Below are 16,816 nucleotides of genomic sequence, written 5' to 3'. Positions count from 1 at the left end.
ATTTTTTATTTAGAAATAATTATAATATGTATGCTAACCCCGCAACTTGAATCTTTTCTCCCTGACTCCCTTAATTTGAACATTTTCTATCTTAAACCCTAGACTCTTTGTGTATAGAAAGGTGTCAATTCAGCTACATGGCCCTCGACACACACACACACACACACACACACATATATATATATATATATATATATATCTCATTCAATAAATATAGAACTTCCTTTCAAAAAAAAATTTAATATGTTTATCATAATTAAGGGAAATCCTAATGGGTACTTCACTTGAGCATATATGAAAAAGGCATATACATACCACAAATGGTAAAGGAAAAAGAAAAAGTTGCTAATCCCTTTTAATATGGTTAATTTCTTTGACTCAATTAGTCACCCAAACAACATACCGCTTATTCATACTACAACCACAAATGACAATGTAGCATTGGCCATTGATAATTGCTAATCTGAAAGTACAAATTTCTTTAATAGCTCTACCTTCGTTTCTTTTGGCTAATATGTCTTTTAGGGACGGAGCCAGGACTTGAAGTCAGGGGGGTAGCTCTGATGCTAGCTGTGTGCGGCAGCTCCAACTTTTGACTCTACTACTTTATCACTAAGAATTTTTGTTTAAAACTTTTTAAATGGCCAAGTTGTTTGTTTTGGGTAAAATAGATTGATTAGGCTTAATTTTTTTAGCTTTATTATTGGTAATTTTTGTTGTTGGACTAATTTTTTTGGACTTGTATATTTTGTTTTAGATTTAATCTATAATTTTTATGGCCTTTAAAAGGTGGAAAATGATAAAATTACAATTTTTTTTTACAAATTATTAATGTGGTGAGTGGTTATTAATAAGTAAAAAGTGATGCAAGTGTGCGAAACAATAAGAATTTGCTGCCTTAATAGTTTGTAAAAATGTTGTAAAAAAGTGTGTGATTATAACATTACTTTTAAAAGAATTGATGGCATTATTAAGGGGGGGAAAAATGTAATTTTATTGAACAAAATTGCTAAAATTAGTACCTATTAATATACTAATATTTTTTTTAAAAAAAATTAGGGGGGTCAATATATGGATCTGTCCGTGATGTCTTTACTAAATCAAAATCAAACCACAAAAATTTATAAAAATTACCAAATTAGAGTTTAAAATTATAATTAAATTTTTAAAAGAAATATAGGCACAATTGCACAAAAATTCCATGTAAATAAGTGACACTCAGGAGTTTGGACATTTTTTCCTTTGTATAAATAGGGGGGTCTCAATGGGATGGGGGCCTAACAATATTCTCTCCAAAACATGTATTGTAGGAACATAAAAGTTTTCCATTGTAGAATTTTCATGCTTAAAGAACATGACTTGCTAACTAATCAAACTATAGTTTTTAATACCTACAGCAATTTCACAACATCAAGAACAAACCCCAGTGTATACAGTGTCAAATTCCATGGTCTCCTGTTACATCAAATGAGTGTTTAATTTTTCTCGCAAAGTATTGAATAGTATAGTTTCTAGGCCATAGTCTCAACTACAACTCTCAATCATGTTGGACTTGGATGACACCTTTCCACAACGTATCATTATGAGATGCAGAAAAAATTTGGAGTGTACACAACGTCTAGTGTGGATGGGAAGAAATTTCATCCTATTCCAATTGGTTAGGTAAGTAAATGACCTATTCCAATTTAATGATCCTGGAATTTTGTATACAAGTAATAATTAAGGAAACTTCCGCCTAAAATAAGTCGAACTTTTGGCAAGAGAGAAAATTGATGTCTAGACAAATCAAGCTAATGCCGACCAAAATGGACCATATTCTTAATTTCTTATCTTGATTTGTTCCATGTACAAGACTTACAATCAATGTTTGGCGTATAAAAGTTGAACATCTTATCTAAAGTTCATCCTTTGAAAGCTTGAGAAAAAAATCATTTAAACCAACATAATATATAAATTATAAAGGAATCAAAGAAAAATTGTCAAATATAATGAAAATTTAATCTGTGCTTAAACTCTTATAAGAATGAACACAATAGCAATATCCTTTTTTTACAAAAAAAAAATAAAGATAAAAAAATCTATGCTTATTTTGTATGTATGATAAAGTCCTATCACAAAGTTTTTTGAGACTCATGCTGATTAGTGATTAGGAGTTATAAAAGAATAATTATCAAAATATATATATATATATATATATATCATTCAATAATTATCAATATATATATATATAAGTAGAGATCTCTTACGAGAGTGCAGCCATTGGCTTAATGAGAGTTATGGCCGTTGTTAAAGTAATATCATCATCTATAAGGCTATTAATGACCTTTTTGGGGTTGTTGTGTGGGCTATAAATTTCTCTTTTTAAAATTTGGGAGGGTTTGGGATCAGCATCAGCAATGAGAACATGTGGCAGGAGAGAGAGAGAGAGAGAGAGAGAGAGAGAGAGAGAGAGAGAGAGAGAGCAACCGACTAAAAGTTTAGTACACAACTTAAATCAGTAGATATACTGTGAGTACCATATTTGTCATCCCAGCACGTTTTAGTATTATACTACTGATTCTGTATAAATGCTAAGTACCTGAAAGAGGCAACAAGTCCACAAGTCACCGAATTTGGACAACTACATATAGCCTTTATTACATAAAAATTGTGGTGCACTGAGGAATAAGGATAATAATGCAAAAATATTGATCGACAAGTCACCGAAAAATAAAATAAAAAATAAAAAAAGCTAGCAAGTAAAGTCTTAAATAACCACTCTGAAAAGACAATTTGCAAAGACTTTTCGCAAAATCGAATAATTTGTGGGTAAAAAGAAAATCAGCTATTATATTAAAAAAAATTTAATATCACTTTAACAAGAAAAAAAAAAATCATAATAAGAGTTAGTTACCTTCTTATTTTCTCATAAAAAAAAACTTTTAAAAATAATCCCTAAACTAATGTATTTAGAACCTTGTTAACTTTTTCTAATAATATTATATCATTCGGTAGTACCTAAAAGTTTAAGCGCCCAACTACCCGAAAATGGCGGTACCCACAGGAAAATAGTGCGCAAAACAAAGTCAACCAATCAAGAATATGATACAAAATGAAAAATTATCACACGGTTACGTGTAAGACGGTTTGGAGTCAACAAGTCAAAGTATTCATAAAAGATATGATTAAAAAAATAAAAGATATTCTCAAAACAATACAAATATTATCAGTAGCCAGTGGTCTCCGATTGCATCACCACTACTCACACTCAGCTTTTCTTCCTCCAAACTTTCCTTCTGAATCCCTTCCTTCGTTATTGCTTTGTCATGGGTACCTCTTTTGTTGCTCATGTGTTTTTTTTACTATGGTTCTTTGCTACAACCTTCAGCTTCTTCTTCAAAGCAGAGTCCAATGTCACTTGCAATGAAAAGGACAAACAAGCACTTCTCAACTTCAAACAAGGTCTCAGTGATCCTTTTGGAGTGCTCTCATCCTGGTCTGATCAAGAAGATTGCTCTAGATGGCACGGAGTTGTCTATGACAACAAAACTGGCCGAGTCACTGAGCTATCAGTATTTGGCGTAGGCGGTGAGATTAGTGGTTCATTGCTCCAATTAGAACATTTGAATTACTTGGATTTCTTGGTCAATGACTTTAATCGTACTCCTATCCCAACTTTTCTTGGTTCAATGGCTAGTCTGACACATCTTGGCCTCCGTTATTCTAACTTCTCTGGACGCATTCCTCATCAGCTTGGGAACCTTTCAAACCTTCGTTATCTGGATCTTACAGGTAATGATTATCTATATGCAGATAACTTTCATTGGATGTCTAATCTCTCTTCCATTCAATACCTTGACTTGAGCCAAACCAAACATCAATCAGAAGTTGGTTGGTTTCAAATAATGAGTACGTTCCCATCTCTTTCGACGCTAATCGTGTCAGATTGTGAACTTGTTAATCTGAATTCATCTCTTGGATTTGGCAATTTCACATCTCTTCAATACCTTGATCTTTCCTATAATCTTTTCAGCCATGAGATACCACTGAGCATTTTCAATTCACCGAAATTAGAATCTTTAAACTTGAATTCCAATAAGCTAATTGGAAAATTTCCAGAGTCGTTGGGCCAGCTTAAACAGCTAACATATCTCTATTTGACAGATAATTCTTTAAGTGGTCCAATTCCTTCTTCCATTGGGAATTTATCTTATTTGAAACACTTATATCTCTGTGATAATCAGTTGAATGGTACCATTCCCAAGACTCTTGGGCTTCTCTCAAATTTAGAGTATTTATCTATCCGATATAATTTCTTAACTGGCACAGTAGACGAAGAGCATTTTAGTAAACTCTCAAAACTTGAGATTCTAGATATCTCTCATACACATTTGTTCTTTAATGTGAAATCCAATTGGGTCCCTCCTTTTCAACTTACATATATCATAATGAGCTCTTGCAAGATAGGTCCCAACTTTCCAACGTGGCTACAAACACAAAGATCCGTTGTGGATTTACGCTTGTCCAAATCAGAAATTGCAGACAAGGCTCCAAGTTGGTTCTGGAATTGGACTTCAAGCATTACATTCATTGATCTCTCTGACAACCAAATAGAAGGGGATGTATCGGAGATTGTGCTGAACTCTCGTGTCATAAATCTAAGATCTAATCATTTCAAAGGTCAAATGCCACAATTGTCAACAAATGTTGTGGCGCTAAATATAGCTAACAACTCCATTTCTGGACCAATTTCCTCTTTCATGTGCCAAAAGATGAATAGAAAGAATAAATTAAGGGCTTTAGATGTATCAAATAATCTCTTAACAGGTGCAATTCCTCACTGCTTGAAGTATTGGCAATCTTTGACCCATCTAAACTTGGGAAGCAATGATATATCGGGTAGAATTCCGTACTCTATGGGCTCTTTAGTTGCACTCCAATCACTGCATGTGCGAAACAATAGAATCTCAGGAGATATACCTTCATCATTGAAGAAGTGCTCAGATTTGAGACTTATTGATATAGGTGAGAATCCTTTGTCTGGGGCCATACCACCATGGATTGGAGAAATGACAAATCTTACAATTCTTCGATTACGTTCCAATGGATTCAAGGGACAAATACCTTTACAAATTTGTCAACTTTCTTCTCTTATAGTATTGGATCTTGCCAATAATAGCCTTTCAGGACACATACCAAATTGCTTGAAAAATATCAAGGCCATGACAATATCTACACCCGGATTTGAAGCTCAATATACTTATTACGATTATTTCAGTAGATTGATCTTGGATCGTGCAACCTATCTTGAGAATCTCATGTTGGTTCCCAAAGGGGTGGAACTAGAATATGAAGAAAACCTTGGCTTTGTTAAGATCATAGATCTTTCCAGTAATAACTTGTCTGGATCAATCCCTTCAGAAATTTCAGTTCTTTCTGAATTGTGTTTTTTGAACTTGTCGCAAAATCAATTGATAGGAAAGGTACCAGAAAAAATCGGGATCATGAAAAAGTTAGAGTCTATTGATCTCTCACAAAATCATCTATCAGGTGAAATTCCTTTAAGCTTATCTAGTTTGACATTTCTTAGTCACTTGAATTTGTCATACAACAACTTGTCAGGCAAAATTCCATTAGGCACCCAGCTTCAAACTTTTGATGCACTCAGCTACATTGGCAATCCCCAACTTCGTGGTTATCCACTTCCAAGAAATTGCACAATTGGGGAAGAATCTCAAAATAGGACATCAATTGGAAAAACTGAAGAGGACTCTAATAATTCCAACTTCTACATTGGTATGGGAGTTGGATTTGCGGTTGGTTTTTGGGCAGTTTGTGGAGTTCTCTTCTTCAACAGGACTTGGATGCATGCTTATTTCAGATTCTTCGATGACATGAAGGATTGGGTTTATGTGACTACTGTGCTAAACGTGAATTGGTTGCTGGAAAAGCTAAGAAGCTGCCACCTTTAGTAAGTGAAAGTCGTCATTATCTAGCTAAGAGGTATTACTTCAAACATAACGCCATTAATATCATGTTAATGTTGTAGACTTGTAGTCACCAACTTTGAAAACTTAATTTAATTCACTGCTAAATGTTGTAGCCATTAGGATTTTGATTCACAAATACTGCATATGAACTTTGTCTAAATTTGTAGCTAGCTCATTGGCTCTGAAAAAATTTATTTATAAATTTTTTACCATAAATAGTGGGAAATCTATGAATAGTGGTTTTATGTTGAGCATAAATTTTTTTCTCATTTATATACATCATGACTTCGCACCTCACATCACATGTTGTAAGGCTTTGATTTTATAGGGAAATTTTCAAATATAATAAATAGAAAATCAAAGTTGGGCTGGGCATAACTAGAATTCTTAGAATTTCAATATTGCACAATTCGAATTGAAGTTAAGCTTAAGGTGTAGGTGGTGATTGACTATGATGTATGATTTGTGGTTCTTGTTTATATTTCAGGGAGTGGTACAGGTTCATGCTCTTCAAGATGAATCGTTGGCAAAGATATTGTACTAGATCCTATTTCCTGGTTTTATCATGAAATTTACATTGAATAAAATGTTGCGGACTATGAATCCTGTGCATGAAGTGTAAGAACTATTTATCTGTAGCATAGTGTTTGCATTTATAAGTTGATATTGATTTACTTTCATAAGTTTTATCAGTAATCAATCAATTTTCAGCGTTAAAATAAAAAATAAAAAAAGAAGAAGATCTCATTTCTCTTTCTACAGCTTTTATACAATCAAGGATAAAATGTATTGATATCCCTTTGCACTCACACCACTGAAAAATTTTTATCCCCCATTTCTTTTTATATACGTGTTGATATCTATTTTGGTGACACATTTTCTATAAGCTCAATGCAAGTTAAGAGAAATTTATTTTTAGGCCCAATTCATGTATTTTATCTCATTTTATTCTCTCTTGCATGGCCCAAGCTCATGCACCTTTCAGGGATTTGAGGGAGTGTGGTTTGGTTAGTGTGGGTAGACTTTTTAAGACTTTTTGCATGAGTCGAGAACATAGGTTGTGCAATGCAAGCTATGACCTAGTGCTCACGGAAAAGATCACATGTCCAAAGTTTTCACCCAAATAAAGACTTGTAGTTACTACTATGTGTGTGGCTAAAACCCTCAAACGTTTCCTTTTTAAGATTTTGGACCAAGCTAGCTTTTTGGCTAACTTTAGCTACACAATGTCAGGCATGACCAGCTTCCCAAGAGGCAGGCCTAGGGAAGGGCACCCAATCTTATTTGGTTAAGACTTTCCCATAATAATGCTAAAAGCAAGCCAATCTTTTTCCAAACACAAGAAAACTGAACCAAAACAGAGCTTCCAAAGCTTGATATAAAACCCCCTCTTCAAATTCAAAGGAACTAACCACCTTTTAACTACAAAACCATAACTTAGAGTAAAAGCCCATACACCAACATCATAGGAGCCATATTCACATTCAAGTCTTAAGAGTGAAAATAATGGCACAAACAAGTCTTTCCTCTCTCCTTCATTACTTTTCTTAAATTCTCCTTCCTGCTGTATGTAAAGAAAAGTTTCAGATTTATGTGTTTCACTTGTTTTACCATTTTTCTATTGTCCAGCACCTTAAGCTCATTCTTGTAATGCACCAATAGTCTCTATTTAACAAATATTGAAATTTTGGAATTGATTTCCCCATCTTCTTGCATTTTCTAAGAAACCAAGGAGATGTTTGTGCTCCTTACTTTATTTTTGGCCTATTCAAAAATCTTCCCCGACAATACAAAATAGCATAATTCATTCATTGAAACTTTCATATTACATCAATATATTCACGACCTGGACCACCTCCCTTAAAAAGGGTCTCACTTACCACACCATCTCTTTTCACAATGTTCTCTAGGCAGATTTTGCTGCAAAAAATAATAATTGGAATTGTGACATGTCAATTTGTAAATTCCATAAAGTAAAATCTGTAGTAACCTTGACATTACTCACCATATTAACATTCCATCCTCATTGATAACAATAAGTTAGGAATAAAAATCCATTTTACCATGTTGGAGTATTTGTAATTGAAGTTGAAATTTCTCGATTTACATTTATATCCTAATTTGTCTTAATATTTAATTATTTTCAATTAAATAATAGGGTTATTTTTTAATATATAAAAAAGTGAGAAATGTTACGTTCACAAAATTTTCACAACAAATCATAAATGGTAAATTATTATTGGTGGGCCAAAAAATAATTTCAATAGTGGACCCATATTAAAATTAGTAACAATTTACCGCCTAGAATTTATTATGAAATTATTGTGAAAATTTTATGGATGTAGTATTACTCAGCATTACGTAGCCTTCTTTATAAAAAGAACTAGGGTTAAAATTTCACCTTGCAAACTTCTTGTAATAATTATAAAATTTTTTGAGAAAGTAGTTGTATAGAAGATTTAAAAAGGCTAGATAGATAGTTGAGTCTAGGGATCTGATCATTCAATTGCCTTAACGCATCAGTAATCACACTCTCTCCTTTGTGCTACAAACGATGCAGCTCCAACCAGTATCTTATCCAGAAGGTGGAAGCAGATGCGGAGTTCATTCTCCATTTTGAAATTTGACCAGCACAATATTCAAGAACAGGAGGGATGCCTGGATGGCTGGATATGATGAATAGTAATAAGATATTTAAGGACTTCGTCAAAATTGGTCCTACACATTACCTCTTATGAAAGAGCTATCCATGTTCTTGTCAAGAACAATAAACATTTCAGTTTGCCCTAGGCTGTTATGAATGCAAAAACAATTAACTAGATTAAGGTTACATAGGTGTAAGCTGGAATTGCACAGTGGTATAAAGCATCCACAACCACAAAAACTGAATCTCCAACCACGTACCCTTTAGTCGAGGATTTGAGATTCATGCAGTGCAAAGGGTTGAAGGACCTGTAGGTTTCAAGTCCTAAAACTTGCTAGAATTTAGGCACATCATCTACATTCCTGGACTGAAAAGGATTGAAGTCAAGGCTCTGAAATCTTCGAACATTTTGGTATTGTCAAAAGAAATCCATGCCCGGCAAGATTGACTTGGTTGCTTGTGTGATTTTAAAAAGATTAATATTGGAGGATTCCAACATGACAGATGAAATGCTTCATGATCAGTTTGCTAGTAAAGCATTAGAGTGCAAGTTCAGTAAAGAATTCAAATTAATATATATATATATATATATATATATATATATATATATATATATATATATATATAAGCAGAGACCTCATGTGAGAGAGCATGAGGTCCTGTCATGTGGCGCTCTATTAGAGCAATTTTTACATTTGACCTTCCACCTCACCTCTTTCAAAATGAAATTTTAACATCTTTTTTGAAATTGAAAGGATGCAGGTTATTTAATTGCTTCAGCAAAAACCATTGAACCAATTCACTTCTCTTTCTCTCCTAAATGTTCAATTCCCATTTAAACTAAATGCACATAATTGTGTTTCTTTATAAGTCAATATCTATATCTATCTTTTCCCTGGGGAAAAAAAAAATCTATATCTATCTATAACCTTTATAGCTCGCTGAATCAGTGTAAGGGTTACATGGAGAATAACACAAATCCCATTAGATACCTGCCCGCCCATTAATCAATCAATATATATATATATATATAAAGAGCAGAGCCTCTCTATCTACAATCTTCCAAACTCCCTCATTAATCGCCACATTTACTCTCTCCAGTCCACAACTCTCTCCTCTTGATGTCTCTTAGCATACCCAAACCATTCCTCAATTACACAAACCTATGGCTTTTGAGCTCCTCCTATTCTGCAAATCAATCTCCTATTTTACGGTACTTTACATACATTTAGTCATACCCTCAATCTTGAATAAATGACTTCAAAGGGTTTCAAATATCCACCAAGGTTCTCTCCACGCTTTTCATTGATTTCACCAGGTTCATAAATCTCTCTATCTCTCCTTCTCTAAAAATCCAAATGTTATGCTCTTCTCTTTCTCATTAAATTTTGGAAAAAAAACATATCAGATTATGAGCTTCTTTGAGAGTCTTGGGGATTCTGTAGTTGAAGGCTTTGCCGACGCTAGCCCTTGAAACTTTGTCTCCAACAAAGGGCGAAAATGGCCCATTAGCCCTAACGGCTGAAGAATATAGTTAGTAAGCACTTGTTTGGAAGTAAATGCAATACTAACATCTCGACTCTTATAGAGTCGATTTTAAGCCTATAAATCGTCTCTTAAATACTCGATTTTCGTGGGTTGATTAGATCTGATGTGGCTCTTTTCCATGTGGCGGCCACCTGGAAATCGACTCTTAGAGAGTCGATTTATATGCGAAGAATTAAATACTATTATATGCTGCCAGTTGGATGAACGGGAACTCCAAGTAGATATCGAGTCTCATAGACTCGGTTTTTAAAAAGGAAAATCGAGTCTCAGAGACTCGATTTTCAATGGTTGGTCCCCTTTCTGCCACGTGGTTAGGGCAGCTTCTTTTTATCATACTATACCTATTTTCTAGGTTCTGCCGTTTGCCACACCTAAAAACCCAGCAGCTCTCTCTTCCTCTCTCACTCTCTCTCTCTCACTCTCATAGAAAACTTCAAATCAAACTCACCCTCCATTTACACATTCTCATGTCAAGTAAGGTTTTTATACACTCTCTCTAGTTGTTAGTTTTTTTTTTTTTTTGAATAGTTGTTAGTTACATAGATGTAATGTTAGGGTTTTTTTATGGGTAGTTGTTAGTTACATATATGTAATGTTAGGTTTTTTATGGGTATGTATCATTAGTTTTTTTGTTTGGTTTGTAATTTTTCTTTATATTTTTTATAGAATGATTTGAATATTTGTGCATTTAGTTTTTTATTTTTTTATTTTAGTATGATTAATGAATTTTTTTTTTTGTTTAGAAACAAATGGTAATGATTGAGTATATATGTTAATGTGGGGTTTGTAGATGCATATGATGTAACAAGTTAGTGTATATATGCTAGGCTTTTTTTTTAAAAAAATTTTTATAAGAAGTAAAAAATATTTAAGATATATATTTGTATTGTTAGGCTTTTATCATGGCTATTTTTGTTGTTGTTTGGTTTAATATTTGTTATTATCTTTTTGTTAGAATGATTTGAAATTTTGTAGTGGGGGTAAGTGTTGTCTTTAGTTTTTTTATTTGTTTGAGTATGAAATAATAATGATTGAGTGTGTTTGTATGTGATGTGGAGTGAGTATATGCAAATGTGGGGTGTGTTGGATGTAAGAAGTTGTAATCTTCCTACTTTGAGTACATAAAAATGTTTTGTAATTGTGTTAAAATATGTCACTAACATATTACCCTTGACTCTAATAGGTTCACAATCTCTGAAGAATATTGACGTAAATGTATACTACGGTGGTCCCCTTTTCAATCCTGAACAGATTGACGGATTCGCATTTCAAGGGCCGAATATCGAATGCTATTACATGATGCTACGTCGTAAGTTGAAGACATTGAATGATTTGAAGATGAAAATAACGAAAGAACTGAGTTTGAGCCCTACTTGTTATGACATAAATATTATTTATCGTTACCCACAAGAAGTTCTTCATGAGCGGATAAATTACAAGTACATGGCGATCAAAGAAGATAAACATGTAAAGGTCATGTTTAATAGAATCCATAAAATGCCCTAAGTAAATGCTGCTGAGTTGTACGTAAGTTCCGAGCCGCTCGCAGAAGTTGATGTCGAGGAGTTGCAGCAACAAACAACTACATCTTTGCAATTAGACGATGGATGCACTACAATGGGAGGTTACACATTCCCATCTCAAGATTATGCTGCCAATACTAGTGAAACACTTCAACCTCAAGAGACATATTTAGGGGTGGAGGACGAATATCATTTTGCGAATAATGATGAAAATCTCGATGATATGGATGAGTACGAAGAGAGGATTGAGCGAGGCGACTTTGAGAAGGATGTGGATGACCATGAACTTGCTTCCAATTTTGAAGAGGAAAATATGGAGTGCCATGATGAAGGTGATGCGGACGATGATATTGGTGTCCAGCATGTTACAAATACGACCACTGCCTACACACGTCTTGCCGAGTCATTCTCCACAAATACTTGGGAAAATATGGTTGATCCTTCACGTCTTCAGATACCATTTGTTTCTACTTGGGAAGGTGGGATGCATTTTAATAAAGGGTTGACTTTTGCAAATAAAGAGGCGGTGAAGCGTGCATTGATAATATACGCAGCAAAGGATAATAGAAATTTTATAATCCGGAGGTCGACCAAAAGTAAATTGTGCGTCGCGTGCATTGACCCCAACTGCAACTGGTACGTTGGGGCATTCATGAAGGCTCAATTAAATGGTTTGTGGATGGTCACGTCTTATGTGGGTCCACACAGTTGTATACCCTTTGGCCTGCAAAGAGACGGTAAGATGATGGATTCTAATTTTGTTGCATCAGAAATTGTGGGGAAATTGCGACAAAATCACACTGCTCGTATTGATGAGCTCCGGGGCCACATAGATACTAAGTATAATCATAAGCTCTCTTACTATAAGGTATGGGATACAAAACAAAAGGCAATTGCTAAGATATTTGGAGATTGGGAGGAGTCTTAGCAAAGGTTGCGAAAGTTGTTGTTGGCATACTTGGATCAGGATTCGGGTACCCAGTACAACTATTGGACCATACCTAGCCCCATAGATGGTACTACGTTACTGCGCTATGTATTTTGGGCATTCGCTCCATGCATTGCTGCATTTAGATATTGCAGGCCAGTGATCAGTATTGATGGGACTCATTTGTATGGTAAATATCGAGGGGTGTTGATGATTGCAATGGCAACGGATGCTAACCAAAAGGTTTTGCCTCTCGCCTTTGCTGTTGTGGACAAGGAGTCAGGGGCTAGTTGGGGGTGGTTTTTAGAGTGTCTCAGGAATTCGATAGGGCATGTGATACCTAACGAGGGCATTTGCATTATTTCTGACCGACATAAAGGTATCAAATGCGCCAGTTCAATCATGATTTTTGAACAAAAACCACTAACCCACATAAAAAAATCACACACTTAAGAAGAAAAACATACCTGATTACTGAGTGAGAGTGGAGAGAGTGCTTGAGAGTGGAGACTATGGCAGGCCGAGTGACAGCTCAAGGGGCGAGTCAGAGGGTGGAGAGCCGCGACAGCTGCGAGTGAGAAGGTGGACAGAGGTGCAAAAGGGAGAGTGAAGAGGCGCGAGAGGGAGAGTGAGTGACAGAGAGTGAAGAGCCGCGACAGGTCTGCGACAGTGAGAGGGTGAGTGACAGAGAGTGGAGAGAGGCGCGAGAGAGAGGTCTGGTCTGTGCGAGAGACTGGACTTGGGTTAATTTGAAAAACCCCTATTAAAAATCGAGTCTCAAACACTCGATTTCCAGGTGGTTCAAGTGACATGTACACGTCACCTGGAAACCGAGTATTTAAGAGTCGATATATAAATCGACTCTTAGAAACTCGATTTCCAGGTGGCCGCCATGTGGAAAATCGCCACATCAGATCTGATCAACCCACGAAAATCGACTATCTAAGAGACGATTTATAGCCTCAAAATCGACTATCTAAGAGTCGAGATGTTAGTATTCTATAATCTTCTCAAACAGTGCCTACTAACTATATTCTTCCATAAATATGGCTAATTGCCCATTTTGTCCCCAACTCAAGGAGCTTTGTTTTTCTTTTTATCCATATGTACTCCCTACCTGTATTCTTTATTTATTAGCACCTCAGAAATTTTTACTGAAAAATTTCCTGCCAAATATCATTGTATTCTCCATTTGTCCTTCAACGTTGTGAATCATTCCAGTAAGATAGGGCTAACACAGAAGATTAACGTTCGACCTATTAAGGTAAAGAAAGAACCTTTATTTGGGTTTTTTTTAATGATATATAGTTAAATTCCTACTTGGCAGCTCTAATGTGTCAATGACTATATAATACAAATCTTTTTCAATAGCTCTATTTTGTCCCATGACCTTTTTTTTATATGCCATACCAATTATGAAAAGACAAATGACCAAGAGCAATCTTTGAAATTCCTAGAGCCAAAGATGTTGTCACTTGCATGAGTTACCTTATGGTAAATAATTGTTATATTTGACATGAACCTTAATCATATTATGATAAATATTTGGGCCATTTACAAATACAAGTTGCTATTGAAAGTTCGTCCTTCTCAAAAAATTTTGGCTTCATACCTTGGTTGGAATGTGGTTTCCGAAGAGCTTTTTTACACATAACAAATTTCCAGTAATAGCATTGTTTGTGCCTATCTCAATGGTGCGTAGTCTTGCTCAAGATGGAGAATTGGCACGCCTTTCCTTTGAAGGTAAGCAACCCAAACAGTAATTGCAACTAATCATTCTTAATTTATTTTATATAGTTTCTGATGATAAATCAGCTTCAATTAGAACTAAGCTACAACTTAGCATATATTCTTTGAATATTTTTGAAAAAATTGCTACCAAATTTGGTCTCTAAAGCTGCTTCTCTTCACTAAATGAAATTCTCTAGGAATTTAATAGTTATCCTACTTTGAACATGATTGTAATAAAGTTCATCTACAAATGAAAATTCACACAGTTTCTTTTTAAAATTTTCTATCAGGTCTTGACTACTATGTTTGATAACCATAAGGGCAATCCTTAAATAATTGGTGACATATTTGCATCACTTGGAATGAAGGTCCATGATGGCAAAAATGGCCCTTATGTGTGGGACATTTTTTTGGGCATTAGTTCTTGGTATTAGTGGCAAAAGATAATTTCTTACTATATTTAGCCATAATTAATGTATATTGGAAGCTTCAAGGAGGTTGAAAAATCATTATAAATGAATCATTACAGTTTTGTTAATAAGTTGAACAAAATAGTAAAATTTCACCCTTTCATTTTTCTTTACAAAGATAGTTGTCGTTGACTTCCTGCAAGACTCATCTTCCTGGACTATAAAGACTTTCTTTTTTCCTTTTCCTCTTTTTACTAATATAATACAATTGAATCTAATTCTTCAAAATGTATATCACAAGGTTTGAGGTTATATATAGCACAAGGTTCATGTGAGAGAGCATAAAGTCGTAGCATGTGGCGCTCTAATTTTGCTTTTAGCCAGTTTTTTTTACTATTATTCAAAGTATCACATTAACTTATTTTTACTATTATCTCAATAATATCTCATTAATTGTCTAAGCTTACACTATACTTTTCTCTCTTCTTCATAACTTTTAGCATACCCACTGTTTTAGTATTAAAAACAAAAGCAAAAAATAATAATTCCAAAACAAAATACGCTTATCGAGGAATATTGGAGAAAATATTAATATTTATTGTTACACAAATGCCTTTTCTTTCATACGTGGTTTGTCTCTCTATTTTTAATCTTTAACTCATTGTTCTAATAAAGAAAACTTTGCCATTGACTCATTATATAGTTTGAGTAGATTGATCTTTGTGGTATATTGCTACTAATTTGATTTTTAATATTTCAAAATGTATATGTTTCTTTGCTCCATTTTTTTTTTTTTGATAAACACTCCAATTATTAAATTAGTTTACTTTTTCTTTATAATATGTATACAACATTCTCCAAATTCGTCTTACAAAAAACATTACAATATCATCCGTGCATCGCACGGGCAACTTACTAGTCAAGTTCTAATTGCATTCAAATTTTGTGTCAAGAATCCCTCTTATTCAAAAACTTCTAACCCATTTAAAAGTTTAACACTACTACTATATAGGACTCTGCATGGATCGAGTTAGATTAAGTTGGAGCTCAAACCACAACTCGCCTGACCATGTCAAGTGAATGAGGAAGAAAGTAGCCACTAACCGCTAAGAAATGAACCGTCCAATATTCCAAAGGTGGTGTTTGGGTGCGTCAAAACTCAAAACTGGCTAAGATCTAGCCAAAACCGGTGAGGATGGGTAGTGACAGTTGTTGGTCTGACCAGAAAATGGGCGAAAGGCAATGACGATCATATATATATATATATATATATATATATAGCTAGAATGAGAGACAGAAGGCAACTATATATATATATATATATATATATATATATATATATATATATATATATATATATATATATATATATATATAGCTAGAATGAGAGACAAAAGGCAACAACACTCACGTCTGGCTATATCGAGTCAACAAAGCAATAAGAGATAGCAGTATGAAAGCCCAATTAATAACCAAAAATAGTAATAATAATAATAAATAAATAAATAAAGAAGTCCAAACTATTTACATAATTTAGAAGTATTGTCTAACATTGAACGTTATTGAGTTGCACGTACATAGTTATTGAAACCTACAAAGTAATTTACAATTCCTAAATTAATTAATAAAGCAAATCTTCCAATAGTTATATACACACACACTAAAAACTAATATAAACTGCAAATATATAAACAAAGACCATGATATGAGGAAGACACATCAACTTTCAAATTTGAGTAGCAATATGACTTTCTCGTAATAATAACAATATAGACAATTCAAAACATGGGAAAATATCAAAATTATAATATATAATTCCATTATCTTTTATGTTGAATCCAAACAAATAATTAATTGAAATTAATCCAAAAAAATAATTAATCAACCAAAAATCATAGCTTTTAATAAGAAACAAAAAATCACATAAACCTAAATAAAAAGCATTTAAAGTGAAGAATTAAGATCAACCTACTGAGATGCAAATACCAAAAACCCCAAGACTTAAAACTTCCAAATTTATAGAATCCTCAAATTCTACTTTAAAACCAAACCAAATTCAAAAA

The 16,816-nt window shown here is 33.9% G+C and overlaps 1 protein-coding gene across 1 annotated transcript; it reads left to right on the top strand.

The window, feature by feature from the left end:
- The first annotated feature begins 3,187 nt into the window (after positions 1-3,187).
- LOC142636886 (receptor-like protein EIX2) lies at positions 3,188-6,648 on the top strand. Its single transcript, XM_075811175.1, has 2 exons — positions 3,188-5,982; positions 6,457-6,648. The coding sequence occupies exon 1, from the start codon at positions 3,306-3,308 to the stop codon at positions 5,949-5,951; it is 2,646 nt and encodes an 881-aa protein (XP_075667290.1). The 5' UTR covers positions 3,188-3,305; the 3' UTR covers positions 5,952-5,982; positions 6,457-6,648.
- Positions 6,649-16,816: the final 10,168 nt, after the last annotated feature.

Source organism: Castanea sativa, chromosome 5 (assembly GCF_040712315.1).
Source record: "Castanea sativa cultivar Marrone di Chiusa Pesio chromosome 5, ASM4071231v1".
Taxonomy (NCBI): domain Eukaryota; kingdom Viridiplantae; phylum Streptophyta; class Magnoliopsida; order Fagales; family Fagaceae; genus Castanea; species Castanea sativa.
This window is presented reverse-complemented; position numbering and strand designations above follow the sequence as displayed.

Coding starts and splice junctions, on each gene's coding strand:
- LOC142636886 (XM_075811175.1), top strand. CDS start 3,306: ATGGGTACCTCTTTTGTTGCTCATGTGTTTTTTTTACTATGGTTCTTT.